At 36.6% G+C, this 24,552-nt stretch overlaps 4 protein-coding genes across 8 annotated transcripts; 2 read left to right on the top strand and 2 right to left on the bottom strand.

Moving 5' to 3' along the window:
- Positions 1-62: 62 nt before the first annotated feature.
- LOC112288563 (small ribosomal subunit protein eS17) lies at positions 63-1,678 on the bottom strand. Its single transcript, XM_024532848.2, has 2 exons — positions 1,624-1,678; positions 63-789 (listed from the first exon to the last, which is right to left on the bottom strand). Exons 1-2 carry the CDS (start codon positions 1,624-1,626, stop codon positions 358-360), a joined length of 435 nt encoding a protein of 144 aa, XP_024388616.1. The 5' UTR covers positions 1,627-1,678; the 3' UTR covers positions 63-357.
- An 83-nt stretch (positions 1,679-1,761) lies between these two features.
- Positions 1,762-5,961, top strand: LOC112288562 (uncharacterized). Of its 4 annotated transcripts, none has more exons than XM_090254030.1 (7): positions 1,762-2,091; positions 2,847-3,123; positions 3,508-3,784; positions 4,095-4,655; positions 4,890-5,285; positions 5,462-5,629; positions 5,777-5,961. In XM_090254030.1, the coding sequence occupies exons 1-6, from the start codon at positions 1,762-1,764 to the stop codon at positions 5,604-5,606; spliced, it is 1,986 nt and encodes a 661-aa protein (XP_090110156.1). In that variant the 3' UTR covers positions 5,607-5,629; positions 5,777-5,961. The 4 variants fall into 4 exon arrangements, with proteins under 4 accessions (XP_090110156.1, XP_024388613.1, XP_024388614.2 ...); XM_024532845.3 differs by having other exon boundaries at positions 5,459-5,629; XM_024532846.3 differs by having other exon boundaries at positions 5,462-5,961.
- A 2,965-nt stretch (positions 5,962-8,926) lies between these two features.
- Positions 8,927-11,543, bottom strand: LOC141045923 (uncharacterized). 2 transcript variants are annotated; one of them, XM_073537179.2, is made up of 2 exons: positions 10,736-11,543; positions 8,927-10,584 (listed from the first exon to the last, which is right to left on the bottom strand). In XM_073537179.2, exon 2 carries the CDS (start codon positions 10,186-10,188, stop codon positions 9,826-9,828), a length of 363 nt encoding a protein of 120 aa, XP_073393280.1. In that variant the 5' UTR covers positions 10,189-10,584; positions 10,736-11,543; the 3' UTR covers positions 8,927-9,825. The 2 variants fall into 2 exon arrangements, with proteins under 2 accessions (XP_073393280.1, XP_073393281.1); XM_073537180.2 differs by having other exon boundaries at positions 10,399-10,584.
- Positions 11,337-23,886, top strand: LOC112288684 (uncharacterized). The gene is made up of 5 exons (XM_090253984.1): positions 11,337-11,416; positions 11,511-11,592; positions 11,681-11,739; positions 22,505-22,516; positions 22,691-23,886. The coding sequence occupies exons 1-5, from the start codon at positions 11,337-11,339 to the stop codon at positions 23,460-23,462; spliced, it is 1,005 nt and encodes a 334-aa protein (XP_090110110.1). The 3' UTR covers positions 23,463-23,886.
- Positions 23,887-24,552: the final 666 nt, after the last annotated feature.

Raw genomic sequence — 24,552 nt, 5'->3', positions numbered from 1 at the left:
TTCTTAGGGATTAAGTACAATGCCAAGGTAACATTCCTGAAACAAACACATGGGACTGGACAATATGTGAATTCGTGCACGTGGAGCTCACAGCGAGTGGTAAGCATCTGTGCATTACAGCGTTAGAGGTTTCAGAAGTACAGCCAAGTGCTTCAATGAGAGTGAATCTAGTAAACAGAATCTGGTTAAACAAGCATGCAGCGTCATTTCGGTGAAGCAGCCAAGCTAGGAGTTTTCTGCCCAGGGCCGAGTTGAATGATGTAGGGGGGGATTAACTACATTTCTTCAAACAACGAAAAAGGAGCCGCACCCAGCATGCACAGAACCTGGCTACATGATCAAACCTCTCGCTATCATCTAATTCCTGTTCCTGTTGCCTTGGTATCCTCCCCCCTGGGGCTTGAAGAACCCTCCTCCCGCGGTAGGGGCTGCCTGCTGCACCACTCCCGGCAGCTGAGGCATGTTCAGGTGAGCCAACAGCTCGATCGTCTCCCTATCCACCTCGATCACGTCAGTCTTGATCGCTGACTCCTCCGGCACGAAGTCCATGCGCCTCTCGCGCTCCTCCTCCTGCAGCTTCAGAGAGATTCCGCGCACTGGCCCTCTCTGGATGCGCTTCATCAGGTGAGTGGCGAACCCGGCGATCTTGTTGCGGAGCCTCTTCGACGGGATGATTGCCACCTCCTCGGCAATCTTCTTGTTGGTCTGGAAGTCCAGGGTCATGCGAGAGTAGTACCTCTCGATCATGACCCTTGAGGCCTTCTTCACGGTTTTGGTCCTTACACGTCCCTGTTCCATACCAACATCAAAGTCAGCTAAAACCTTAAATTGTGCATGTCACTCCCTTTACTCATAAAATACCACTATTGTGCCATGTCCAAAACTTTTCACGCGCTGATGAGGCCTTCATGTAACAGTCTGATATCCGAATGAAGAATATGGCGTGATAGCAGTCCACATCCGCTAGATGTATAATTAATATCCACCACTGAAAATAAGTTATTCACATGAAGAAGCAGATTCCGAAGGCGTACTAAGCCACTATGTATCACGCACACTACACCTCACGTAACATCATTCTAGAACCCTTTGTATCAGTAACTATGAGCTGTAGTGACGCAGATTCGTCACTGAAGCTTGACAAGTTTGAAAACAAAGTTCTGAAATGCGGAGGAGGTTTAGAATAAGCTGTCAGGGTTTTCAAGTTTGCGCATAACAAACATGCATTCCCTAGTACATATTCAACTCATTTTTCTCTACACTTCTCTCACGCTCACAGGTAACAGATCTACCGGCAAGACTAAGGACAAGACACTACTCAAGAGGCGTGTTCTAGCATGAGACCGTTTGTCTAATACTCAGAATAGTACAAAGGCGATAAATTAGGTCTTGCCCAGAAATCCCATCCTCCTCATGCAAGCATTCAAAGAATTTTATAGAAATACATACTGCAAGGACACATTCCACGAAACCCACTTGAACGCAGTCCCCATCAATCCCATGAATCAGACATAACCACAAATAAACCCTAGAAAACCAAGACAGTCTGGTTTCAAAATCAACTAATGACACGTTGATTCAGAAGGTAATAGCGTGGGTATGAGAGGGTGAGAGAAAACGAACCATGGTGGCGAAACGGTGCTTGGAGATAAGCAAGGGGAAGAGGAGTGGAGCTCTGGAATTGAGAAAGACAGACAATGGCGCAGCGGAAAGACTTAGCTCAGATCTCGGCTAGGGTTTTGCAAGGAGCCCCACCATCCGATGCTCGTCCACAGAACTCATCCATCCCTGTTGTTGCATTCTAGGCAAGTGTGTGCAGTCCTCCGGGGTCGTCCTTCTTCCTCTTCCAATTTCTCCATCGGTCTGCTCAATCGTCAATTGCTGCTGTCACCACTTTCCTCCTCCACTGGTGATCTCTTTCATAATTCACGCCAAATGTCGGGCCGCATGCTGAAACGCATGCTTCAAGAGCAACAGCCTCTTCCGCCTCCCGTTCCCGAAGGAGATGGTACCGACAGTGAGGATGATCTCCACCAATCTCACGTTGCTAAGCAGCCAGTGCGCAATATGTTCGACCTTCTTGGATCCCAGGTTAGGCCCAATTTACATCACTTTAGTTTTTAGTGTAATTCTTGCCTCTGAAGCTATTCTACCACCTCAGTTTCGGGGGCTATGTTATCAGTTTTCGTTCCAATGGCTCCTTTCGAACGATTTCCCATCGACTGGTTTTTTCTAACCAGGCCGTGATGTTTGTGGGTTTTTCTTTAGATTTTCGAGTTGTGTTTTAAATCAGACAGCTGGATAGATAATTGGTTTCCAATTTATTAAGCAGATGGGGTTTAAAAAAGGAATTGGATTTTTTTTAATTTTAGAAGTGGTTTTTGGAGATTTAGGGTTGAGCTGAATCTGTACATGGTTTGAGTGATAAGGACTCAATGTAGTTTTTATGGTTAATTTTGATGCGCGGAGGTTTCTCGAGGAGTTGGTTGTAGCTCTTTTAATTGGCCAGTCAGCTTTTTGCTCAAGCAAATGACTGGCTGTGGGGCATCAAGTTTATAATTCAGTGACAAATTTATCAGACTTGAAGTTTTTCTCTAATGGAAACTATTTTGGAGACCTCTCTTTCGCGATGTGTTTTCTCTTGTTCTTGTGTACGTGTATGTGTATGCGCGCGCGTATTTTATTTCTTTATTTTTTCCTGATTTTGAGATGAAGTCTTCATATAGATTTATTGCTCATGAGTAAATTGCTGCGACGATAAAAGTTGATCTTATTGAAGGCCATGGGTATAAGTGTTAGTGGTTATTGTGACATTAATTCTAAGTGCGTCTTCTGTTACTTTCTAGGATAATGAAGTTGAGCTGGCAAACGAAGACGAGGACGAGGACAACAGAGACAGTTCGAACAATGGTGTCATTGAGAAGAAAGTAACACCCACGGCAAATGTGACCAAGTCTAAGAAGAAAAAGAATAAGGGTAAAAACAAGGGCAAGACCTCGACATCTGTCGCTCTAGAAACTAATTCTGCTGCAGAAGAATCCGTTGACGAATTATTAGAGCAATTGGCTCTTGAACGTCATGGGGAAACGACTTCAGCTTCTGATACAATGAGTGCACGACCAGGTACCTTTGGACTGCAATGTGATTAGTGTGTGGGGGTGACAATGCATGTGGTATGTTGAGGATTGTGCCTCTGTTCAGGATTGATGGATGTACTAGGAAATGCCTATTGATTAGACTCTCTCCTGTTCCTTGTCTCTTAATGCCCTGCAGCGAAGCTATTTGTAACAACGCAAAATGGTTGAAGTATGTAATATTATTGTTTAAGCGCACATTTATTCACATTGCAAGGAGGTGGCATTACCTATGCGAGATTTATGACTTATTTGAGGAAGTTGAGTTGGTGTTGGTTTTTTGCGACATGATATCGATCGTGCTGACATTAAAGCAAAGGGGAACAGTTGAAACGATGGTTTTCTCACTTGCTTATTTTGCTTGACTGTGCAGTTTTGATTGAGTCTGATATACTGGCTGTGGATCCACGTCATTTGAGAGCTGAAGATGAGTTGCGGCATATATTTGGGTCAAAGGTTATAAACTCAGTTGAAAGGAGTGGTGAGGGATCTGGACTACTGATTGGTCGCAGGAGACAGCCGTCCCGTAGAGGGGGCAGGAATTTACATAAAAAGAGCTTACTGGTAACGCCACTTGAGCATTGGCCACGACTTGAGGGGGGTCTCTCTATGGAGTGCACCGATCAAAAAGAAGGTCTAAGCTTCTTCAGGTTTGTGTCGTGGCTTTCAGGGTTCTCTGAAACGTCTTTTCGAGCTGTTTCGGCACTTGTTTGATTGCATCGGGTTGCGGTTCGTTTCGAAGGATTTGGATACATGAGAATTGCTATTGTTGGTGTCATTAGGAGTCACTGACTGTCTTACAACCAATGGGATTTTAGAATGACGCATCATTTGAGGAAATATCAATGGTTGGAATCGTAGTTGGATTTACATTCATCGGCTTCGTTGTTGATGCGAATTTCTTTTCATTTTTTTGTTTTTTTATCTTAATCTCTAGCTTACCAGCACTCAAAACTGCAGGTATGTATTTTCAAGTGCTTACCAGAAAGTGCAGAACAGGTATGAGGACTGTGTGGCATCACATGATCCACACACCATCGCCATGCTAGTGAACCAGAATCCTTATCATGTTGACTCCCTTCTTGCATTGGCTGAAGTTTACAAAGACCTGGGTGAGGTTCAACAATCAGCTGAGCTTTTGGAGAGGTGTATTTACGCCTTAGAGTGTGCTTGGCATCCTGGGTTTAATATTACGACAGGAAAATGTAGGCTTGTATATAGCTGGGAACAAAATAAACCCCTGTTTTATGCTTTATTCAAGCATATGCAACACCTGGGTAGGCGGGGTTGTCATCGAACAGCACTTGAAGTTTGTAAATTAATACTCTCGTTGGACTCGGATGATCCTCTGGGAGCTCTCTTTTGCATTGACTATTTCGCATTAAGGGCCGAGCAATATGAGTGGTTGCAGAATTTCGCAAGGGAATATAGGTCAGGTAGTCCCCTGCCGGTTTTGCCCAATTTTTTCTTCTCGCTCGCCTTGGCTCAGTTCCATATTGAAGCAACAAGGTCCAGCTCCAGGTATTTTCGATTGCGCCTAGTCCTTACCCATGTTTTAATTGTGGATTGCGGACATCTCAAATCCCCTGTGTGATCACTCGCAAGTTGTGGCATGTATCGTGTACAGCTATGGCTTGAAGCTATCTCTACGTATATCAACATCTTGAAGCTTCCACTAATGGTTATTTATCTATTTATTTAAAATTTCGTGCTGATTCTTCTATCTAAGTGCCTACGAGTTTCTCTACATTGCAGGAGCTCAAGTGATAGAAAGCAGCCATCACAACCTTCAAGTAAAGATGAAAAATCATCTTTAGATCTTTTACAGCAAGCACTTATGCTTCACCCTACTGTTTTGAGAAAGATAGTGAACAAAGCGCCCATAAAGGAGGATGCTGCGTGGACCAAGATCTTGAGTCACAAACACTTTAGCGATGCCTCTCCGGGAGGCCCTACTCTGGAGCATCTAATCAATATTTACACAGAGAGGAACTACTTAGTCTGGAGAGCTCCAGATGTACAAGCATGGCTGAAAAAGGCTGCTCAAGGTGTGGTAGAAGCTGCTGACCGAGCAGAATCTAGCAAAGATGGAGGAGAGCTTGCCTTTTGGGCCACTGTACGGCAGGAAACTTTCCCACCTGAGCAGAATGAGTACGTGTTCTCCCCAACGAAAAGAAAATGATGTATTTTCAAGTCCAGTTTTGGGTTTTCCCCCTGGTGATAGATTGGTTGTGTGGCCGCAAAGTATCTTGCTTAGCTCATCATCTGTAACTGCGTTTTTTTATTTGAGAAGAATTAGATGTTGATTGGTATGAATGTTTCAGCAGGTACAAGCATCTGCTGGTATCGGAGTTTTCCGAATCAGGGACGACGTCAACGCTACCCCCGGAGGAAATGGCACAATTGGGATTTGAAGATGAGCTTTCTGATGATGTGGAATTTATCATTGCCCCCCCAGGCTATGGTAGCTGAAACAGTAGACACGGATTCGGAAGGTAATAATGTTGCTTAGATGCTTGAGCAAACGTTGCTGCTCTGTGGCATCTTCTTGCTGAGTATGGGCCCATTCCTTGCTGGCGAGGGAGCTGAGAATGATATAGAAGTTAACGTGGAGCTGGTGGGAAAATTGGATGGGTGAGCAGATGGACATGAATCAAAGCACCATGGCATTGATTAGTTGGACGGGGAGGAATTACGGAATTCCATTACATTATTGTCGACTGAATGGGTGACCTCATAGGGAATAGACATATAGTGTAGCTCTGAGTATAATTAGCTCACTATTGTAATTGACCTTTCTTTCAATCTATTGGTGCCTTGTGCAGTATGCAAATGTGGTTGTGATTGTATTAATTAGGATTTGGGGATAAAGTCCTACGACAAAAACAGTAAAATTTTGAATCAAGTTGTTACTAATATTTGTCCGCTTCTGGTGCTCTACTTTGCTCATCTATTCTTCTCAACAAAAACAATGTCAAAACATCGAAAAAACATGTTTTTAGCTAACCAATTCATTACTAATTTTTTTATTATATACTAAGAAGGTGGTATATCAGACTAAAATTATATACTTTGCTTTAAAAGCATGTCTTTATTTTAAATAATTGAAGGTAGAATGATTATATATTAAAATTTGCACAATATTTAAAATACCAAAAATATATTTTTATGTTTCAAATTATTTCCGGTTTAGATCCAAAAAGTAAAATTACATAAGTGAATTTCTTCTAAGGTGCAATAAATGTTGTTAAATGATATTCTTTTAGAATATTTAGATTTGGTTATAACTAACATAACCATTGATGAAGATATTATATTCATCAATGTGTACTTTCAATTTAAAATCAATTAATTGGTAGAATCCATCCTCTTCTTTCTTCATCTAATAGAAGTGTGCAGATAAAATTTATCTCTCAACCTTAAATGCAAAGTAGCATTAATTATGAGTTTTAAAATTAATGGTGGGATTAAGAAGTATATTTTAAAAATATTAAAATTGAAATTAAAAAGAAGGGACCCACTAAGTAGACACCTCTATCCCCCTCCATATGTACTATGTATCCCCACATACATACAATGATATCATTGTCATATATATATATATATATAGATATAACAACTTATAGCAATCATAGAAGCAACCACTAAGCATAAAAATCTAACCATTATCTATGTATGTGTGCATATATCTATTATTATAATATATATTTTTGCATAAAAATAATAATAAAATTTAATTACATTAAATTTAAATTATAAGCATGAAAGACAAAGTATCTTTTCTACTATTATTTATTATTTATTTCAGCACTTTAAATTGAGATAATAATGATATGACCATTATATTATTTTGTGTGTGTAGGGGTGCATGATGTGGAGGGGTACCTATGCAATAAAAGGAGAGTGCTGACCTAACGGTTCTTTAAAAGACATAAATAATAAAAATTAAGTATATATTTTTATTATATATTTAATCAATAAATAAAAACATATATTTTTATGGCTAACTATTTTATATTTTAAATGACATAAAAAATATATAAAATAAAAATATTAACTTTTTTGTAATAAAATAGTTATGAAAATTAGAAAGATAAATTATTATAATTTAACTTGAAGATAAATTGTTTAAATAATCAATAACTTTCAGCTTCTTTAAGAATCATTAGGAGTGTAAAATATGTCCTAGAGGGGCCTCAAAGACTTTGTCATATTTTTCTATCTATCTCAAAAGTGTTCCAACTCATATGAAACTAACATATCCAAGCTTCTACTAGTTGATGATTATATTAGGTTCTTATAATATAATTTATTCTTTTTATAGATTTTTCTTTATCATGGTTTTTAGAAATGCCAAATTATTCTATAAATTATGTAAGACCTTCAAATCTTGCTCCAATTCTTTACAATGGCGTCTACAAGTTTATAAATTATTTTTACATAAAATAAAAGAAAATTTTGAAATAATTAATTCTTAAAAATAATCTATAATATTTTTTATAATACTAATATGGAGTTTAAGCTAATTTTAACACATTAAAGTATTTTTTTATAGCCTCGATTACAATCAAATTAACTAAAATTCTTATTAACTTCATTAATTTTGGAATAATCATCTTATCTATTTTTATATTTATATTTTTTTTAAGCTTTTCTTTCCTATCAGATATTATGTATAAGTTTTTAATAATAAAATTACAATAAAAAATGTACAAATGTATTTTAAATATTTTTATTTTTTAAATAGAAATTTAGATTAATAAAAATATTTTGGATTTTTAAGATCTAAAATAAAATATCACAAGCTCACAAAATAAATTTAAAAAATACATAAAATATATAAAAGATAGTGCTTACAATAAATTCAAGATGTTTATTATTAAAATTATCATTAAGAATAATATGTCATAAGTATAGAAGAATAATAAGATTTTCTCATAGAAGTATATTTTTAGTATAAATTATCATAGAATTATATTTATATTTATTAAAAATTAAAAATATATCTTCTTAAGAAGTTTGATAATACTAAGTTAACATTTTAAGAATTCATTGATCTAGTGCAATTTGTTATTAAATATAAACCACAATGGCATTTGATTCATAAATATCAAATGAAGATCAATAGAATCCTATTTATTAAATTTATTATATTTTAATTTTTAATTTTTTTTAATAAAATAAATAATTTAAATATATTTTTAGCTCAAGAATAATTTTTGTCGAAGAAAGTATAATAAAATATAATATTTAGATATTTTTACTTCAATGTATAATAAACTTAGAAAGTAACATATTTTAGAAGGATGAGCAAGAAGTGTAAAAATATTTGTTTATAATACAATAACAATGAAGTTCCAAAGTAATGAGAATTTCATTTTTTATGTTGCTTTCTTCCAAATTGCAACACAATTTTTAAGTGATGGACGGATTGCCAATCTATGTTTAAAATTCCACTCCATGTTGATAAAGATTTGTTTGCAATATTGCAAAGAATACACTATACACAAATGTGCCAAGAAAAACAAATTTTATTATCTAGGATGAGATACCAATGCAACACTACTATTGTGTTAAGACAATACATAGAACTCTCCAAAACATAAATAACATCAATAAGTTGTTTGGTAGAATAACTAAAGTATGTGGTAAAGGATTCTAGTAGATTCTTCTTGTTGTTATTGAAGGCTTATAAGACCAGATTGTTGATGTTTTTTAGCAACAATGAAAAATTTGATCTCAAATTAAATGTACAAGTTGACCAAAAATATGTATTTTGAAGGTGAGCCTAATGAAAACAAACTGTTTGTTGGAGATCTCTAATAATGCCTACCAAAACAACCATATTACATCTCAATAATGTCTCTAATATTAATATTGTTAACATCCATTATAAATTGATTATTTTCATCAATCCAATAAGTGAATGTGAATCCCCACTGTTATTATAATTCTTATTGGAATTAACCTAAATCATAATAGGTAGTAACTTTGCATAACACTGCCTGAATTTAGAGGAATAGCATGTAATACACAGCATCTCTTTAACCAACCGGGAGACTCTGCAGAGCCAGCTTGCAATCCAGAAGTTCAAAAAACGAAATATAAAAAACATGTAGAAAATATAATGAAGCTAGCATAGATTGTGGAGATTGGGCTACTTTTGGACTTGTAAAATGTCAGTGAGATTGTTTCAAATGACCAAGATTCTCGTGGTCTCTCAGCATAGTTTTACTGAACGTTATTTAACTTTGTGATCTTGCAGTGAATCAATCTCACTCCCAATCCAAATCAGACAACTTTCGAGAAAGATGATTGCTTCTTTTCCGGTAGGTAGTTGTGAGATTGTGTCTTCCAACTTGTTCTGAAGGAGTCTAGAATCTTCAACCTTGTCTCAGAAGTTTTTGCTAATTCTCAATTGTGATTGCCTCCAATTCCGAGTTCAATCGAAGCTGCATGATTGTCACAGAATGTTGAACTCCCCAGTTGTCCATTTCATCTTTGTCTCGGATTCCTTCTCTCCACATGTACCTCCTAACGGTCCACTCTAGACCACCATCTACGGTGTCTAACTCCATTTGTAATTGCAAAATAACATCATGGTGTCTCATTTTTCTGTTGCCTGTCGAGTCATGGGCTTCAGAGCTTTCTGCATGATTCAGCTTCGTTCATTCTTGCATACCATAATCTCCTAACCGTTTTGCAAGACCTCTTCAGCATGTGTCTCCTCAATAGGTGCGATTCTCTTGGCTCTTGGTGCATGAGTTTGTCGCCCCTTAGGTCGGAGCAACAGAAACGACTTGCAGTTTCCAAGTCGAGCGAAACTCACAGTCCCAAGACGAGAGAAAATTTTGAACCCGCCTCTAACGTCCAACCGCACAAGAAGTGCATCCTCAGCAAATTGGTTCCCGTGCATTGTCTCCGCTACAAGAGTTTCGATACAACTGTTTCGCTCCCTGGTATAGCGGTGAACAACAATGTCTAGCTGCGAAGTAGTATCCACCCTCGAACAGATCAAGGTGTGAGCCCATCGAAGCGAACCGTTTGTGACCATCTCGTTTCCACGTGACCGGACTAGTTCAGTGCAACGCACTTCAGGAGCATTGTCGCACAATGCGACATCCCATGGAGCGTGGTGCCGTTTGCTCTATGTCTCACATACAATGACATGCAACGTCTCATGACGGGCACAACAACACACCATAGGACTGGACCTGCATTGGACGCATCGCACACCACATTACAAAGGCTGTCACACGAGCACTGCGTGCCTGAGGTCACGGAACAGATTTGTCACATTTATAGATATTTTCCCGCTTTCACAGGGGAGTACACAATGCCACTCTACTCGGGTGCACGCTCAGAAGATTTCCATCCACTTCGACCCCACGTGGAGACGGCAGTGCTCCAGCTTGGACCCTGAGAGCTCAGCTTCCGGGGACTCGAATTCCTGCACAGCATGCAAGTCAAAGCCATGAGTGGCAACCCCATGATCGTGATCGGCTCCGCTTCGCACAAGGCGGTGCACTCGCCGCCGCACTGTCGGCAGCATGTCCACAACCATGACGTACGAGGCAAGGCAGCAGGAGCAAAGACATCACCGGACGACGCGAAGGATGGGACGTGACAATTCGCTGCTACAACCCACCCCCTGGGGCGGCTGGGCGGCTGGAAGGCAAAGAACTGCATCAGCGTGGGAGAAGGCGTGAAAGCGTATCTTGGCACACGAAGCCCCTCGGGACGGCGATGCGGCATTTCTGGGGGATGCCGAGAGCGATCCGGGGAGCCACCCCTTGCGACCTGGCCAGGGGGTGGTTCAGGAGAGAACACAGACAGTTGGCTCCCGGAAGCCCCTTGCCCATGCTGGCGACGTTGGAGCAGCATTGCCTGGAGGGCCTCACGTTGGCATTCTTGCTGGCTGCAATACACGGCGCTAGTTGGAAGACGTCGCGGCTCCCGGAAGCCCCTTGCCCATGCTGGCGACGTTGGAGCAGCATTGCCTGGAGGGCCTCACGTTGGCATTCTTGCTGGCTGCAATACACGGCGCTAGTTGGAAGACGTCGCAGCCGGCTGCTTGGGAAGTGACCAGCATCTGAGAGGTCACAAGCAGGATCAAGGACACAGCGGCGACCGCGAGGAGCTTCATGGCGCTGGGACTGCGGCGTAGTGCAGCTGCAACTCCTGATTGAGGGAACGAAGAAGATGGGGAACTCGGGGTGGCGCAGGCAGGTGCTCAAGCATCGAGAGCGGGTGATGAAGGTGGAGAGGGAGAGCGGCGGCGGGTGGATCTTATAGCGTTCAGCTGAAGCAGGGAGGGAGGGAGGGAGAGAGACACACGTGGTGTGTTGAATTGTGCGGCGGGGGAGGATGCTGCAGGGATGAGCAGGTTGGTGGGGGTAGCTGCTACAGGGAAAGGGGAAAGGGGCTGCTGTGCTGTCATTTGGATTGCGGGGGGCAGGTCTAATAAAGCCCGGGGCTGGGAATGTCAACCTGCTCCTCGTTCTGAGAGAGTCTGATGTGGGTGTGTGTGTGTGTGTTTGTGTCAGTCAGAAGTGTGTGGGATGAAGCACTCGGGCGTCGGGCGGAGCAAGTGGAGCTTTCGCTGGTTCGGTCTTTGATTAAGAAATCTCACCTGCTCGCCCCCCTGCAACCGGAACTCACCAAGATATCAGGTTTTAGTTTTCTGACATAAAGGTTATTTTATAGCGGCAGAGGCACATTAACATTCCTTCCTGGTTCATTTGGGGTGCCAAAGATAGCGTCAACTTATTGGTCGATCGTTGTCTAGATGGAGCCTCCACCCCGAGCTGTGAGAATAACTTGTTGTTTGATATTGGTTTTGTAATCACGTCCTTTTTTGTGGAGAACTGCAAAATCTGCATGTAATTGTCCCATTCGTAGCGTGCGGGATCAAATCTAATATTGTAGACAAGACAGTAGAAGAATTTAGTGTGGCGTTTCGGGGTGCTTAGTTCACCCCAAGATCCTAACCGATTGTTGTGCAGTCAATGTCCAAATTGTCGTCTATGTCAGTGGAGATGTTGTTGGTGAGGTGAGGGTTGGTCCAAAATATGAGTGAGAGGACATGGGTGGGGAATAGGGTTTGTTTGCAGGGGTTCACACAGAAGTAACCACCTTGGAGTTCTGTTTGGAAGACTGATCGGGGGGGGGGGGGGGGATGTCTGGGAGGCCTGCGCAACTAAGGCAGGTTAGGATGCAGAGTTTGATGTATACAACCCTAATTTGCCCTGTCAAAGTTCATGTTGGGCTCACTGGAGAAGAGTGCCAAAAATGGTTTGAATGGCTGCTATGAATAGGTCCAATTTGGTGGCCTCTGTGGTCATCTCACAGAATTTTTGTTGTACTTCCTTTCATGTTAGGTTTCTCTTTTCTTGTTGTATCCAACATGCCAATCCTATAGAGTCCTCAGTTGAAGAGTGCATTTGTCCTCTACATGGAGAAAATTGGTCTTAGGAGGAAGGTGAGTTCTAGGCTAAATCAAAGCCCCATGTGTGAGTGCTTCAGGTGACTTGTTTTGACGATCTATTGCCATGTATTGCTAATGCGAGCCCATATTTTGGAGTTGGGGGATTTTTTTATGGCCTTTAATTATGTGCAAAGTAGGATCGAGATATCATTTGATAATGGAAGTTGGTTGGCATTGCTCCAATCAGTGTTAGAGTAATAGATGGAGATTTAAGTGTTCCAATTTTGCAACTTTCACAATCCAATTACTTAGTATACAATTGTCATGGACATACATATTTATTTCTATAGTTATGTAGATAATATGGATAAGTAGAAGTAGATAAAAGTAAATTAATTTCATAATATTTAGTAGAAAGCTTCCAAGAAGCTTTATAGATGCAATTCCATCTTTATATGCATTTATAGGTGATAGGTAGGATGAATATTATGCCAACAAGTTATTCATGTGTTACATATGTTGTTAGCTTGTGGTACAAGTTAATTATATAGTGCACAAATAGAAAATTTGTCTTGTAGGTTAAGACACATGTCTCACAAATTCAACACATATTTCAAGTCTTATAAAATATTGCTACATAGCTTTTAGATAGATATTATATATAAAAAGAAGAATAAAGCCTTCTTCACTCTTATCAATTCTTTTTTTGTTTGTAGTCTAATTTCAAGGAACTCTAATTTTTTTATCTTCTGGCAATAGCCATTTTAGTTTCTTTCAAAATATACATATTTATTTCTATTTTATCATCTTTTTTTGATTTTTTATTTGCCTTTATTAAATTTTTGTCCTTGATAAATTGACAAGAGTACATTTTCAATACTAGAGCTTTGTTTTTTCTTGATTAAAAGTGGATTGAAGTTTTTTTTTTTTTTTTTTTTTTTTTTTTTTTTTTTTTTAAATAAAACATAAGCATATTAAAAGTTATAGATTATCCACTTCTAAATTGATATTTTTTTTCACATTTTTTTGTTTTCAAATCCTGTATTCTACTTGTCTTAAGTGATTTTAAACATCTTCTTTTTCTTTAAAGTTATCATAGCACATCTTATTAAAATGAAGATTTCAATGGTACAAATATAAGAGCAATTTATTGAATTAATGCTTGCAATGCATCAATTCAATTTATCTCTATAAGAAACAATAAGATTGACAAGAAGTAAAGATATAAAGATGATTGAAGCTACTTCAATATCTACACTGAATCATGTCACTCTTTTTATGGTGGAACATTGTTCAAATATTAAAATAGTAAGAGTTATTTTATCCAAGAAGTTTAGTGGCACAAGTTCAAAGTTTCAAGGATTCATCAATCAAGTACAATTAGTCATTAAACTTCAACTCTAAAGCTATCCAAATCCAAGTTCATAGGTCAAATACATTGAAATACTACTTTTAAGTTTTGCATTATTATAATTTTTATCTTTTCTTGATAACATGGCCTAATATTAGATAATTTAGAGGCTTTCTTAGTAGAGTTTCAATTCATGTATAAAGAACATAATACAATTTGTATTACAATCAATAAGATCTATATTTTACAATAAGGCAATCAATCAATAATATTATATGTTTCATAATTTTGACAACTTACAATTAATATTAAGTGGAATAATATTCCATTCATTAGCTAATTTTCTATGGATTTTAATATGAGATAAAGAAATTGATGCTCAACTTACTTGATTCTCAAACATTAAGTTAAGTGATTAATTTTGCTTTAAAATGTAACAATCAATTTTTTATATTTCAATTTTAAAAATTACATAAGTAGGCCTTATCTTTATTACAATTTAATGGCAATACCAATGTCTTTTCAATATATGCACTTAAAAATATAGGATATACAAATTGATGTGATGTATTTTAAATCTCTTATTGAATAAAAAAAGATTTGTCATTATTAAAAAGAATTATATTTATATTATGGATAATTTAAGCACATTACTCAACATTATTCAAAGAAGCAATGTAACTACAAAATAAAAAGTATGGTTATCAAAAAAGATAATATGTTAGAAAACAAATTTGTCAAGCTATAATAGACATTGTGGAGTTGGAATCTTATGTAATATCTAGTGAAAGTCATATCCTTTTCTTAGAACTCTCTCTTTTTTTTACAATAGATGTTAGTTTAAAATCTAAACATCACAAAGTCTCTGTCTCATTAAATTCAAGAGTCTCAACTTGTTTTTTACATGAAGGGTTTGTTAAAAAAAACTTAGCATATCTATAGTATGGAAAAACTAAACTTGTTCATGTGAAAATCATAGATAATTTTCTATTGTCTTTTGAAGATATTATTCATAAAATTCTTCCTATAAAAATAGCAACTAATGGTCATAGTAGTTTTGTGATATTTAATATAATTTTTTTTAATCTAATTATTTTGAATTTATCATAGTTAAAAAAATATAATCCTTAAATAATTGGATTTTCTATAGACTTGACTTTTTTGAGAGTATAATTGAAAGTTTTGTCAAACAAGTAGAAAGTCAAAAGTCTAATATGATCAAATCCATATTTATATGTATAAGAATTTTTTTGTATGTTATAAAAAAATGATCATCTTACGTTATATATGCCACATCTAATTCCAATGTTAAAAAGACTTAAGCTGGTATTCTAAGCCAATATTAAGATTATAAAGATATTTTTGGAAAAAAAAAAAAAATATTGATACTCTTCTAGAACATTCCGCTTATAGTTACTTAATTAATTTTAAAGAAAGAGCCCAATTGCCATTGGACCAATCTAAAAATTTTCATAAAATAAATTGAGTGAACTCAAGAATTATATTGATGAAAACTTAGCCAAGAATAAAATACACTATTCTAAATCTTAAATATAAGCTATAATCTTATTTGTAAAAAAATAAAATGATAGATTATTGCAAATATGTATGGATTATTGAGAACTTAACAAGATTACTATTAAAAACAGATATCCTCTATCCTTAATATCATCACTTCTTCACCAATTAAATTATCCTAAGATCTATATCAAAATAGATCTACAAGAAACATACAATTTGGTATGCATCAAAGAAGGAGATGAATGAAAAATCACATTTCAAACCAAGTATAAATTTTTTGAATACAATGTCATGTCTTTTGGACTTACAAATATGCCAATAATTTTTTAATATTTAATAAATGATGTACTTAAGTTAATTTTATAGTACTTAAGTTAACTTTTTATGATATATTATTTCAAAAGATAGCCTTTTGATGGATCTTAAAAAAGTCTAGATTATCATGGATTATAAGGTTTCAAAAATAATAAGAAATATCCAATGTTTTTTAAAATTTTTCAATTATTATTATATCTTCATCAAAAGTTTTTAAAAATTATAATTCTACTTATACATTTAACATGTAAAAATAAACTTAAGTAGAGAAAAGAAGCCAAAGCATCTTTTAAAACTTTAAAGACACCTTTTATATTGATATCAATCTTGTATTGTATCAATTTTTTCAAGGCATTTTTTATGGAAATAAATTCATTAGAGTAAATCTTAGGTGTTGTATAGTTACAAATGAAAGCAGATAATAAATTCCACTTAGTAGCTTTCCATTCTAAGAAATTTTTCATAGTCAAGATTAACTATAAGATCTACAATAAAGAGTTTTTTTACAATTATGAATTCATTCAAGAATATTATCATTAATTAGAAGGTGCTTCCAATCCAATTATTATATATATGGATCCAAGAACCTTGAGTGTTTCATGGCACTATGTGTTTTGAATTTTTTCTAAGCCTATTAGAGTATGTCTTTATTGAAATTTGGATTTAAAATTACTTTTTGATTAAAAAATAACAAAATTTATTAAACATCTTTTCTAGACATTCTTATCTTGTATCAAAAAAAAAAATACAACATTTGATTAATAAAAAATAATTCTCTTGAAATTAGAGCATTTTCATCTTTGAGTAATGAAATCAATATATATTATTATTTCAATCTTTTTCAAATAAGTTCAATCAAATATGTCTTCTAATCTTCTTCTTCATAATATTAAGAATATTTCTTTTAAGTCTCATGATACTTCTAAGTTTGAGTTTAAAAATAATCTATTCTTTTTTTTTAGAAATACTTATATATTCCAAAAGATGAAGAATGATTGCATGTTCTTTAAGCTCATTACAACTTTTTGTACCATGACATTTTTGATATAATAAAATAATAGAGCTAATATCCAAAGATTTTTATTGGCTTCAAATGTAGATAGAAATTAAAGACTTTGCCCAATCATATGATGTTTCTTGAAGATTAAAAACTCCTTGTCATCAATCTTGTGGACTTTTTTTAACTATTATCTGTTTTAGAATAATCATGGTTTTTTTTTATTGATTTTATAACAAATTTTCCAATCTCAAGTTCTTATGATTTTATATTTGTGATAGTAGATTGTTTCACCAAGATAGTATATTTTGTATCATGCACAAAATCTATCAAAAGTGAAAAAATAGCTAAACTCTTCCTTTACAACATCTAATACTATTATAGATTATCCAAGGATATTATATTGAATAGAAAGATTCAATTTATATTAAGATTTTAAAAAATTCTTTTCAAGATTTTAAAGGTGGACATAAAACTATCTTCAGTTTTTTATCTTCAAATTGATAGATAAACAAAGCATGTAAATTAAGTTTTAAAATAATATTTAATATATATCATCAATTACTAATAAGTTGATTATACAACTTTTTTTTTATCACTGGTAGAATTTTCTTATAATAATATGATATATTTTTCTATTCAATAATTTTTTTTTTTACTAATTATGATTATCATTTATAATTTGATGCTTTTGATTTTTTTAAAATTAATATTTTTATAGCAAAAGATATGACAAATCATTTATTTGAGCTATATATAATAATAAAAATATAAGTAAAAAGACTTTAAGAATAACAAAAGATCAATGCAAATATATATCACAAGAAGCAATCTCAATTCTATGTTGGTGATAAGGTATGATTACTTTGTTGTAATATCAAGCCAATTTATGCTTGTCACAAGTTTGACTACCAAGAACTTGAGCCATTTTTTATTTATGAATAAATCAATCTAATTGCATATTGATTACATCTATTAAAGTCTATAAAGATCCATCTTGTATTTTACTTATCTTTCTTTGGGTAATATATGATAGTGAATATCTTAAAAAGGAGACAAATGACACTACCTTCTATAGAAATAGATAATAATGAAGAATTTGAAGTGAAAGAAGTCTTAGACTCAAGACATCTCTAAAATAGGTTTAAAAGTTTAGCTTATTCATTGGTACACATATGATATTAGTAAATATACATAAAAACCAATCAAGAATCTTATAAATGCAGTAAAAAAAGTCAAAGTTTTTCATCAACAATATGTATCAAAATCAAAATAAGTTTTTCATCAATAATATCTATCAGAATCAACTAATTTATTAATAATAAAAAGAAAGATGTTTAATAAAGATTACATTCCATCTTTTATTCTTTAATGTGATTTCTTTGTATTAGTGATACTAACAAGGTAGAGAACCAACATCCAATAAATTCAACTCAAAAGCTATTGTTTGTTAACTTACTAAACAAGTCATTGCAATTGTTACGGCTTTCAAGATGACATAATAAAGATGAATACCTTTAAAAATGATATGTTCTTTCTTAAATAAATGGTAAGATAAAATGAATTTGATACCACAACCTTGAAAGAGACTTCCAATATTTGGTGATTTTATTGGAAGTAGAAATAATTTTTGATAGTATTATAGATATTTTGTTTGAAAGAAGTTATAAAGGCGTCAATAATGATGAAATATTAGAGTGGTCTTTTTGCTTTAGAATGGGACATTATCAATGGCTAAGAAGACTTATCAATTATCTTTAAAAGAAAAAAAAGATGAAAATATGTGACAAATGCAATTTGTTGAATTTTGGACTTCATCAACATATGACCACTGCTCATTGTGGAACTTGTTCTTAAAAGGGGAGATAATGAGAGGAACATACATATTTATTCTAATAATTTTTTAAATAATATGAATAAGTAGAAATAAATAAAAGTAGATTAATTTAATGATATCTTATAGAAAAGCTTCTTAAAAGCTTTATAGATACAATTTTATCTTTACAAGTGTCAATAAGTGATTAAAAGAATAAACACTTGGTCAACAAGTTAGCCACATGTTTCATATGTCAGTAGCTTGTGATACAAATTAACTATGTGGCATATATATAAGATACTTGTTTTATAAATGAAAACAAGTGTCTTCTAAATTAGACACATGTTGAAGGTCCTATAGAATATCCTCATATAGCTCCATAGTAGATAATATATATAGAAACAAGAATTAAGTCTTCTTCACTCTTGTCAACTCTTTTCTTATTTCTAATTTAGTTTCAAGATTCTTTAGTTTTTCTTGCCTTTTAACACCATTCTAATATCTTTTTGAATATACATACTTATTTAATTTTTTCATCTCTCTTTGATATATATATATCTCACTTATTTACATATCTTTTTTTGAATTCTTGTCCTTAACAAAAGCATATAAATTTTAGAATGATTATAAATAAGATATTTCAAGCAAGATTCTAACATTAATTAGCAAAGTAAAATAATTTTATTTTGAACTAAAATTTAGTCATTAATTTTTGTAATAACTTAATTATTTTTATAAGTAAAAATTAGTATTTATCTTTTAATTAAAATAATTTTTATTTTATATTATTAATTAGCTCTAAAGTCTTGCTTAAAATATCTTATTTATAATAACTTTAAAGATGAAATACATGAGACATTAAATAAGGCTATATTTACTTAAACAAAGAATAGTAGATAATAACAAAGTTAATGGATTCTCATATATATGCTCATAGTAATACAACAATCAATACTTTATTTACTTTACACAAATCATTTGAGTCTTGAACAGATTCTCTAATCTCTGAGTTGAACAATCATTTTTATGCAAACACTTGCTAATTGTTATTGTAGCGAACTAACAATAACATTCCAGTAAAGCAATAAGTATCCAATGAATTCTTCAATTTGATGGAAGCAGAATGTGGATGGATGTCATCCAATACTTCCACTCATCCAAAAACATTTTACTAAGAATGCAAGTCCTTCTCTCACTTATTCTCATGGAATGGTCGGAAGTTGAGCAAATGACGAAGTTGTTGAAATGTGTCTTTTGGCAAAGCTTTAGTTAATATATGAGCAATCTAATCATTGATGTATATGTATTGGAAATCCATGAATCTGTTTTCATAATGCTCTTTTATCGAAAAATACTTTATATGGATATATTTAGTGCGGTGAAGGTAATCAGGGTTTTTGATTAGTAATTTTTTATGTTGATGGAGAAAATATTTGATTGTCTCTTTCAATATAGCCATTTTGTTGTGGTGTGTAATCTGTACTTGTTTGTCTCTTGATATAACTTTCATTGAGAAATAGATCGAAAGCAATATTACAAAATTCTTGTCCTTGATCTGTTCGAAATGCAAGTACATTGTGTCCTGTATCCCGTTTGACAAGATTAACAACTTGTTTAAAGAATGGAAAAGCTTCAGATTTCCTTTCAGCAAAATGTACGAAACGAAATGTTGTAGCATCATCCTTATATAAAATGTAATAAAGAGAACCATTTAGTGAAGGAATGCTTGTTTTCTTTCCTGAGACATCGCCATGTATGAGTTGTCTTGGTAAAGACGAGCGTTGTTTTGTTGGATCATGTTTATATGACTATTTTTGCTATTTTCCTTTCATGTAGCCTTCACAAGGATGCGGAAGTAAATCGTTGCTGTCGAGCTTAAAATCCAGTAGACTCTGCCGAATATTCATCCCATGAATCGTAGGAATGTTAACATGGCCCATACGAGCATGCCATAATTGTAAATCATTAGACAAAAAAGAAGTACTAGTTGAAAAAGCCGCGCCATCTGTGTGCAAAAATGAAGAAAAAAAAAATATCATGCTGGCTTGAGGAAACTGGCTGTCTGCTGAGAATTTAAGGTATCATTTTCAGTTTTAAAATTCAAAATAGTTGTTGTAGTATAATCATTTTCTGATTTTGATGTAGTTGAAGAAATTGTTTGGGGTGGTATCACATGGATAGATAACTGATATAGCTTGTGAAAACGTGTGCCCTCCATCACTTTCTTTCCACTTTTTGTTCGAAATTCACATCGCCTTGGATGTGTTATAAATGAAATGTTTTGTTCAGAGACGAGGCCCACAGAGAATAAATTTTTCTTCAATTGCGAGACATAGAGGACATCATTGATTACTCCATTTCTGTATTTTTTGTTGATTAAACATTGGATCTGAATACTGCTGCGGCCTCGAACCCATAGCTTGGTGTTGTCTGCGATTTGGATCGTGTGTGTGCCCTCGGGTATATAGTGTGTGTGTGAAAACCAATCATGGCAATCGATAATGTACTCGCTTGCACCACTTTCCGCAAACCAAGCATCAACCGAAGATTGAACAACATTAGCATGACTAGAAATTGCCGTGTTGACTATGAATCCAAAATCTGTGTCGGATCCAGATTTGGAGTCGTCGTCGGAGGTATTTTAGAGATAGAGGCTTTTAGCGAAGTTGGCATCATTCATACCACCATCGATTCTCCCAGGGTCTTTGCTGTACAATTTCGCTTTGGCTTTGTGCAATCAGACGACCAATGGCCGAGCTTGTGGCAATTGTAGCATTTAGTGCGAGCCTTTAGATCACGAATATAGTGGATATCTTTCTTGTTTAGTTCTCTTCTGTTCAGCGGTCTTGTAGGTTAAGCATTGGAGCAGGTAAAGAAGGCTTGATCTGCGTTAATATCAGCTCCTCCTTGGCACTGCAACAAACTTTCGTGGCGTAATAATCGTTTCTCTAGTTGTCGACGGTTTGATTAATATTTGGAACATTTGACCAAGCTACTAAAATGCTATAATGCTATTATAGCTAAGTGGTAGGCTGTATATGATTTTTGATATAATCATTTTTTTTGGTACGTTGTGTCCAAGACCTGCAAGAATACCTGTCATTTCAGTAATGTTTTGTATGTGTGAAGAAATGTCGTTTGTAACTTGCGTCCTATAATCGAATAAAAATTCCTTGAAGAGTGAAGATACTCTCGAGGGTCTTTTTCAGGTGGAGCGAACATAATTTGTGCCACATCGCAGCGGCATTCATGCAGCTAGTAAGCTTTCCGAGTATCTTTCGTGTAATAGATTAGCTAATAAACATTCTAGCATTGACTTTTTTCTCATCCCAAGCATCTAGCAGAAGTTGATCATCAGAAGTAATTGAGATTGGTTCGATAATAGGACGTGTCTCTAATCTGTTCACAACTTGTCGTTCTTATCCATGCTGAAATTGTTTAAGAAAATAATTTTGTGAAAAATATTATCTACTGAATTGTGTTAATCTCTGCAGAAGAGATTGTCTGTAAAATCGCTCAATGTAGTGTTGGGAAGTGGCCCAACACCTAACGTAGTTAATGGATTCTCATAAACATGCTTACAGTAATACAAAAATCAATACTTTATTTACTACACACAAATCACTTGAGACTTGAACAGATTCTATAGTCTCTGAGTTAAACAATCACTCTTACACAGACGCTATCTAATCGTTATGGTAGCAATCTAACAATAACGTTCCAATGAACCAATAAGTATCCGAGGAACTGTTTGGAAGTAAAATGTAGATGGATGTCACCCAATAGAAAGCAACCTCGAATTTCAATGTTAATGCGCCAATATTCACTTGGAAAGACATCTGCTAGCAAGCTCAAACCTCAATATTAATGTGCCTCTGCCGCTATAAAATAACCTTTATGTCAGAAAACTAAAACCTGATATCTTGGTGAGTTCCGGTTGCAGGGGGGCGAGCAGGTGAGATTTCTTAATCAAAGACCGAACCAGCGAAAGCTCCACTTGCTCCGCCCGACGCCCGAGTGCTTCATCCCACACACTTCTGACTGACACAAACACACACACACACACACCCACATCAGACTCTCTCAGAACGAGGAGCAGGTTGACATTCCCAGCCCCGGGCTTTATTAGACCTGCCCCCCGCAATCCAAATGACAGCACAGCAGCCCCTTTCCCCTTTCCCTGTAGCAGCTACCCCCACCAACCTGCTCATCCCTGCAGCATCCTCCCCCGCCGCACAATTCAACACACCACGTGTGTCTCTCTCCCTCCCTCCCTCCCTGCTTCAGCTGAACGCTATAAGATCCACCCGCCGCCGCTCTCCCTCTCCACCTTCATCACCCGCTCTCGATGCTTGAGCACCTGCCTGCGCCACCCCGAGTTCCCCATCTTCTTCGTTCCCTCAATCAGGAGTTGCAGCTGCACTACGCCGCAGTCCCAGCGCCATGAAGCTCCTCGCGGTCGCCGCTGTGTCCTTGATCCTGCTTGTGACCTCTCAGATGCTGGTCACTTCCCAAGCAGCCGGCTGCGACGTCTTCCAACTAGCGCCGTGTATTGCAGCCAGCAAGAATGCCAACGTGAGGCCCTCCAGGCAATGCTGCTCCAACGTCGCCAGCATGGGCAAGGGGCTTCCGGGAGCCGCGACGTCTTCCAACTAGCGCCGTGTATTGCAGCCAGCAAGAATGCCAACGTGAGGCCCTCCAGGCAATGCTGCTCCAACGTCGCCAGCATGGGCAAGGGGCTTCCGGGAGCCAACTGTCTGTGTTCTCTCCTGAACCACCCCCTGGCCAGGTCGCAAGGGGTGGCTCCCCGGATCGCTCTCGGCATCCCCCAGAAATGCCGCATCGCCGTCCCGAGGGGCTTCGTGTGCCAAGATACGCTTTCACGCCTTCTCCCACGCTGATGCAGTTCTTTGCCTTCCAGCCGCCCAGCCGCCCCAGGGGGTGGGTTGTAGCAGCGAATTGTCACGTCCCATCCTTCGCGTCGTCCGGTGATGTCTTTGCTCCTGCTGCCTTGCCTCGTACGTCATGGTTGTGGACATGCTGCCGACAGTGCGGCGGCGAGTGCACCGCCTTGTGCGAAGCGGAGCCGATCACGATCATGGGGTTGCCACTCATGGCTTTGACTTGCATGCTGTGCAGGAATTCGAGTCCCCGGAAGCTGAGCTCTCAGGGTCCAAGCTGGAGCACTGCCGTCTCCACGTGGGGTCGAAGTGGATGGAAATCTTCTGAGCGTGCACCCGAGTAGAGTGGCATTGTGTACTCCCCTGTGAAAGCGGGAAAATATCTATAAATGTGACAAATCTGTTCCGTGACCTCAGGCACGCAGTGCTCGTGTGACAGCCTTTGTAATGTGGTGTGCGATGCGTCCAATGCAGGTCCAGTCCTATGGTGTGTTGTTGTGCCCGTCATGAGACGTTGCATGTCATTGTATGTGAGACATAGAGCAAACGGCACCACGCTCCATGGGATGTCGCATTGTGCGACAATGCTCCTGAAGTGCGTTGCACTGAACTAGTCCGGTCACGTGGAAACGAGATGGTCACAAACGGTTCGCTTCGATGGGCTCACACCTTGATCTGTTCGAGGGTGGATACTACTTCGCAGCTAGACATTGTTGTTCACCGCTATACCAGGGAGCGAAACAGTTGTATCGAAACTCTTGTAGCGGAGACAATGCACGGGAACCAATTTGCTGAGGATGCACTTCTTGTGCGGTTGGACGTTAGAGGCGGGTTCAAAATTTTCTCTCGTCTTGGGACTGTGAGTTTCGCTCGACTTGGAAACTGCAAGTCGTTTCTGTTGCTCCGACCTAAGGGGCGACAAACTCATGCACCAAGAGCCAAGAGAATCGCACCTATTGAGGAGACACATGCTGAAGAGGTCTTGCAAAACGGTTAGGAGATTATGGTATGCAAGAATGAACGAAGCTGAATCATGCAGAAAGCTCTGAAGCCCATGACTCGACAGGCAACAGAAAAATGAGACACCATG

Source organism: Physcomitrium patens, chromosome 11, assembly GCF_059467195.1.
Source record: "Physcomitrium patens ecotype Gransden chromosome 11, ASM5946719v1, whole genome shotgun sequence".
NCBI classification, from domain to species: domain Eukaryota; kingdom Viridiplantae; phylum Streptophyta; class Bryopsida; order Funariales; family Funariaceae; genus Physcomitrium; species Physcomitrium patens.
The sequence above is the reverse complement of the archived record's forward strand: the minus strand, read 5'-3'. Positions and strand labels throughout refer to the sequence as shown.

Bases quoted from the DNA above. Each gene is read 5' to 3' on its own strand.
- LOC112288562 (XM_024532845.3), top strand. From the start codon at position 1,762: ATGCTCGTCCACAGAACTCATCCATCCCTGTTGTTGCATTCTAGGCAA. The intron at 4,656-4,889 runs GTATTTTCGATT...TCTACATTGCAG, and splicing joins GCAACAAGGTCCAGCTCCAG to GAGCTCAAGTGATAGAAAGC. The intron at 5,286-5,458 runs GTACGTGTTCTC...TGAATGTTTCAG, and splicing joins TTCCCACCTGAGCAGAATGA to CAGGTACAAGCATCTGCTGG.
- LOC141045923 (XM_073537179.2), bottom strand. From the start codon at position 10,188: ATGGTCACAAACGGTTCGCTTCGATGGGCTCACACCTTGATCTGTTCG.
- LOC112288684 (XM_090253984.1), top strand. From the start codon at position 11,337: ATGGGGAACTCGGGGTGGCGCAGGCAGGTGCTCAAGCATCGAGAGCGG. The intron at 11,417-11,510 runs GTGGATCTTATA...AGGATGCTGCAG, and splicing joins GAGAGGGAGAGCGGCGGCGG to GGATGAGCAGGTTGGTGGGG. The intron at 11,593-11,680 runs GTCTAATAAAGC...TGTTTGTGTCAG, and splicing joins ATTTGGATTGCGGGGGGCAG to TCAGAAGTGTGTGGGATGAA.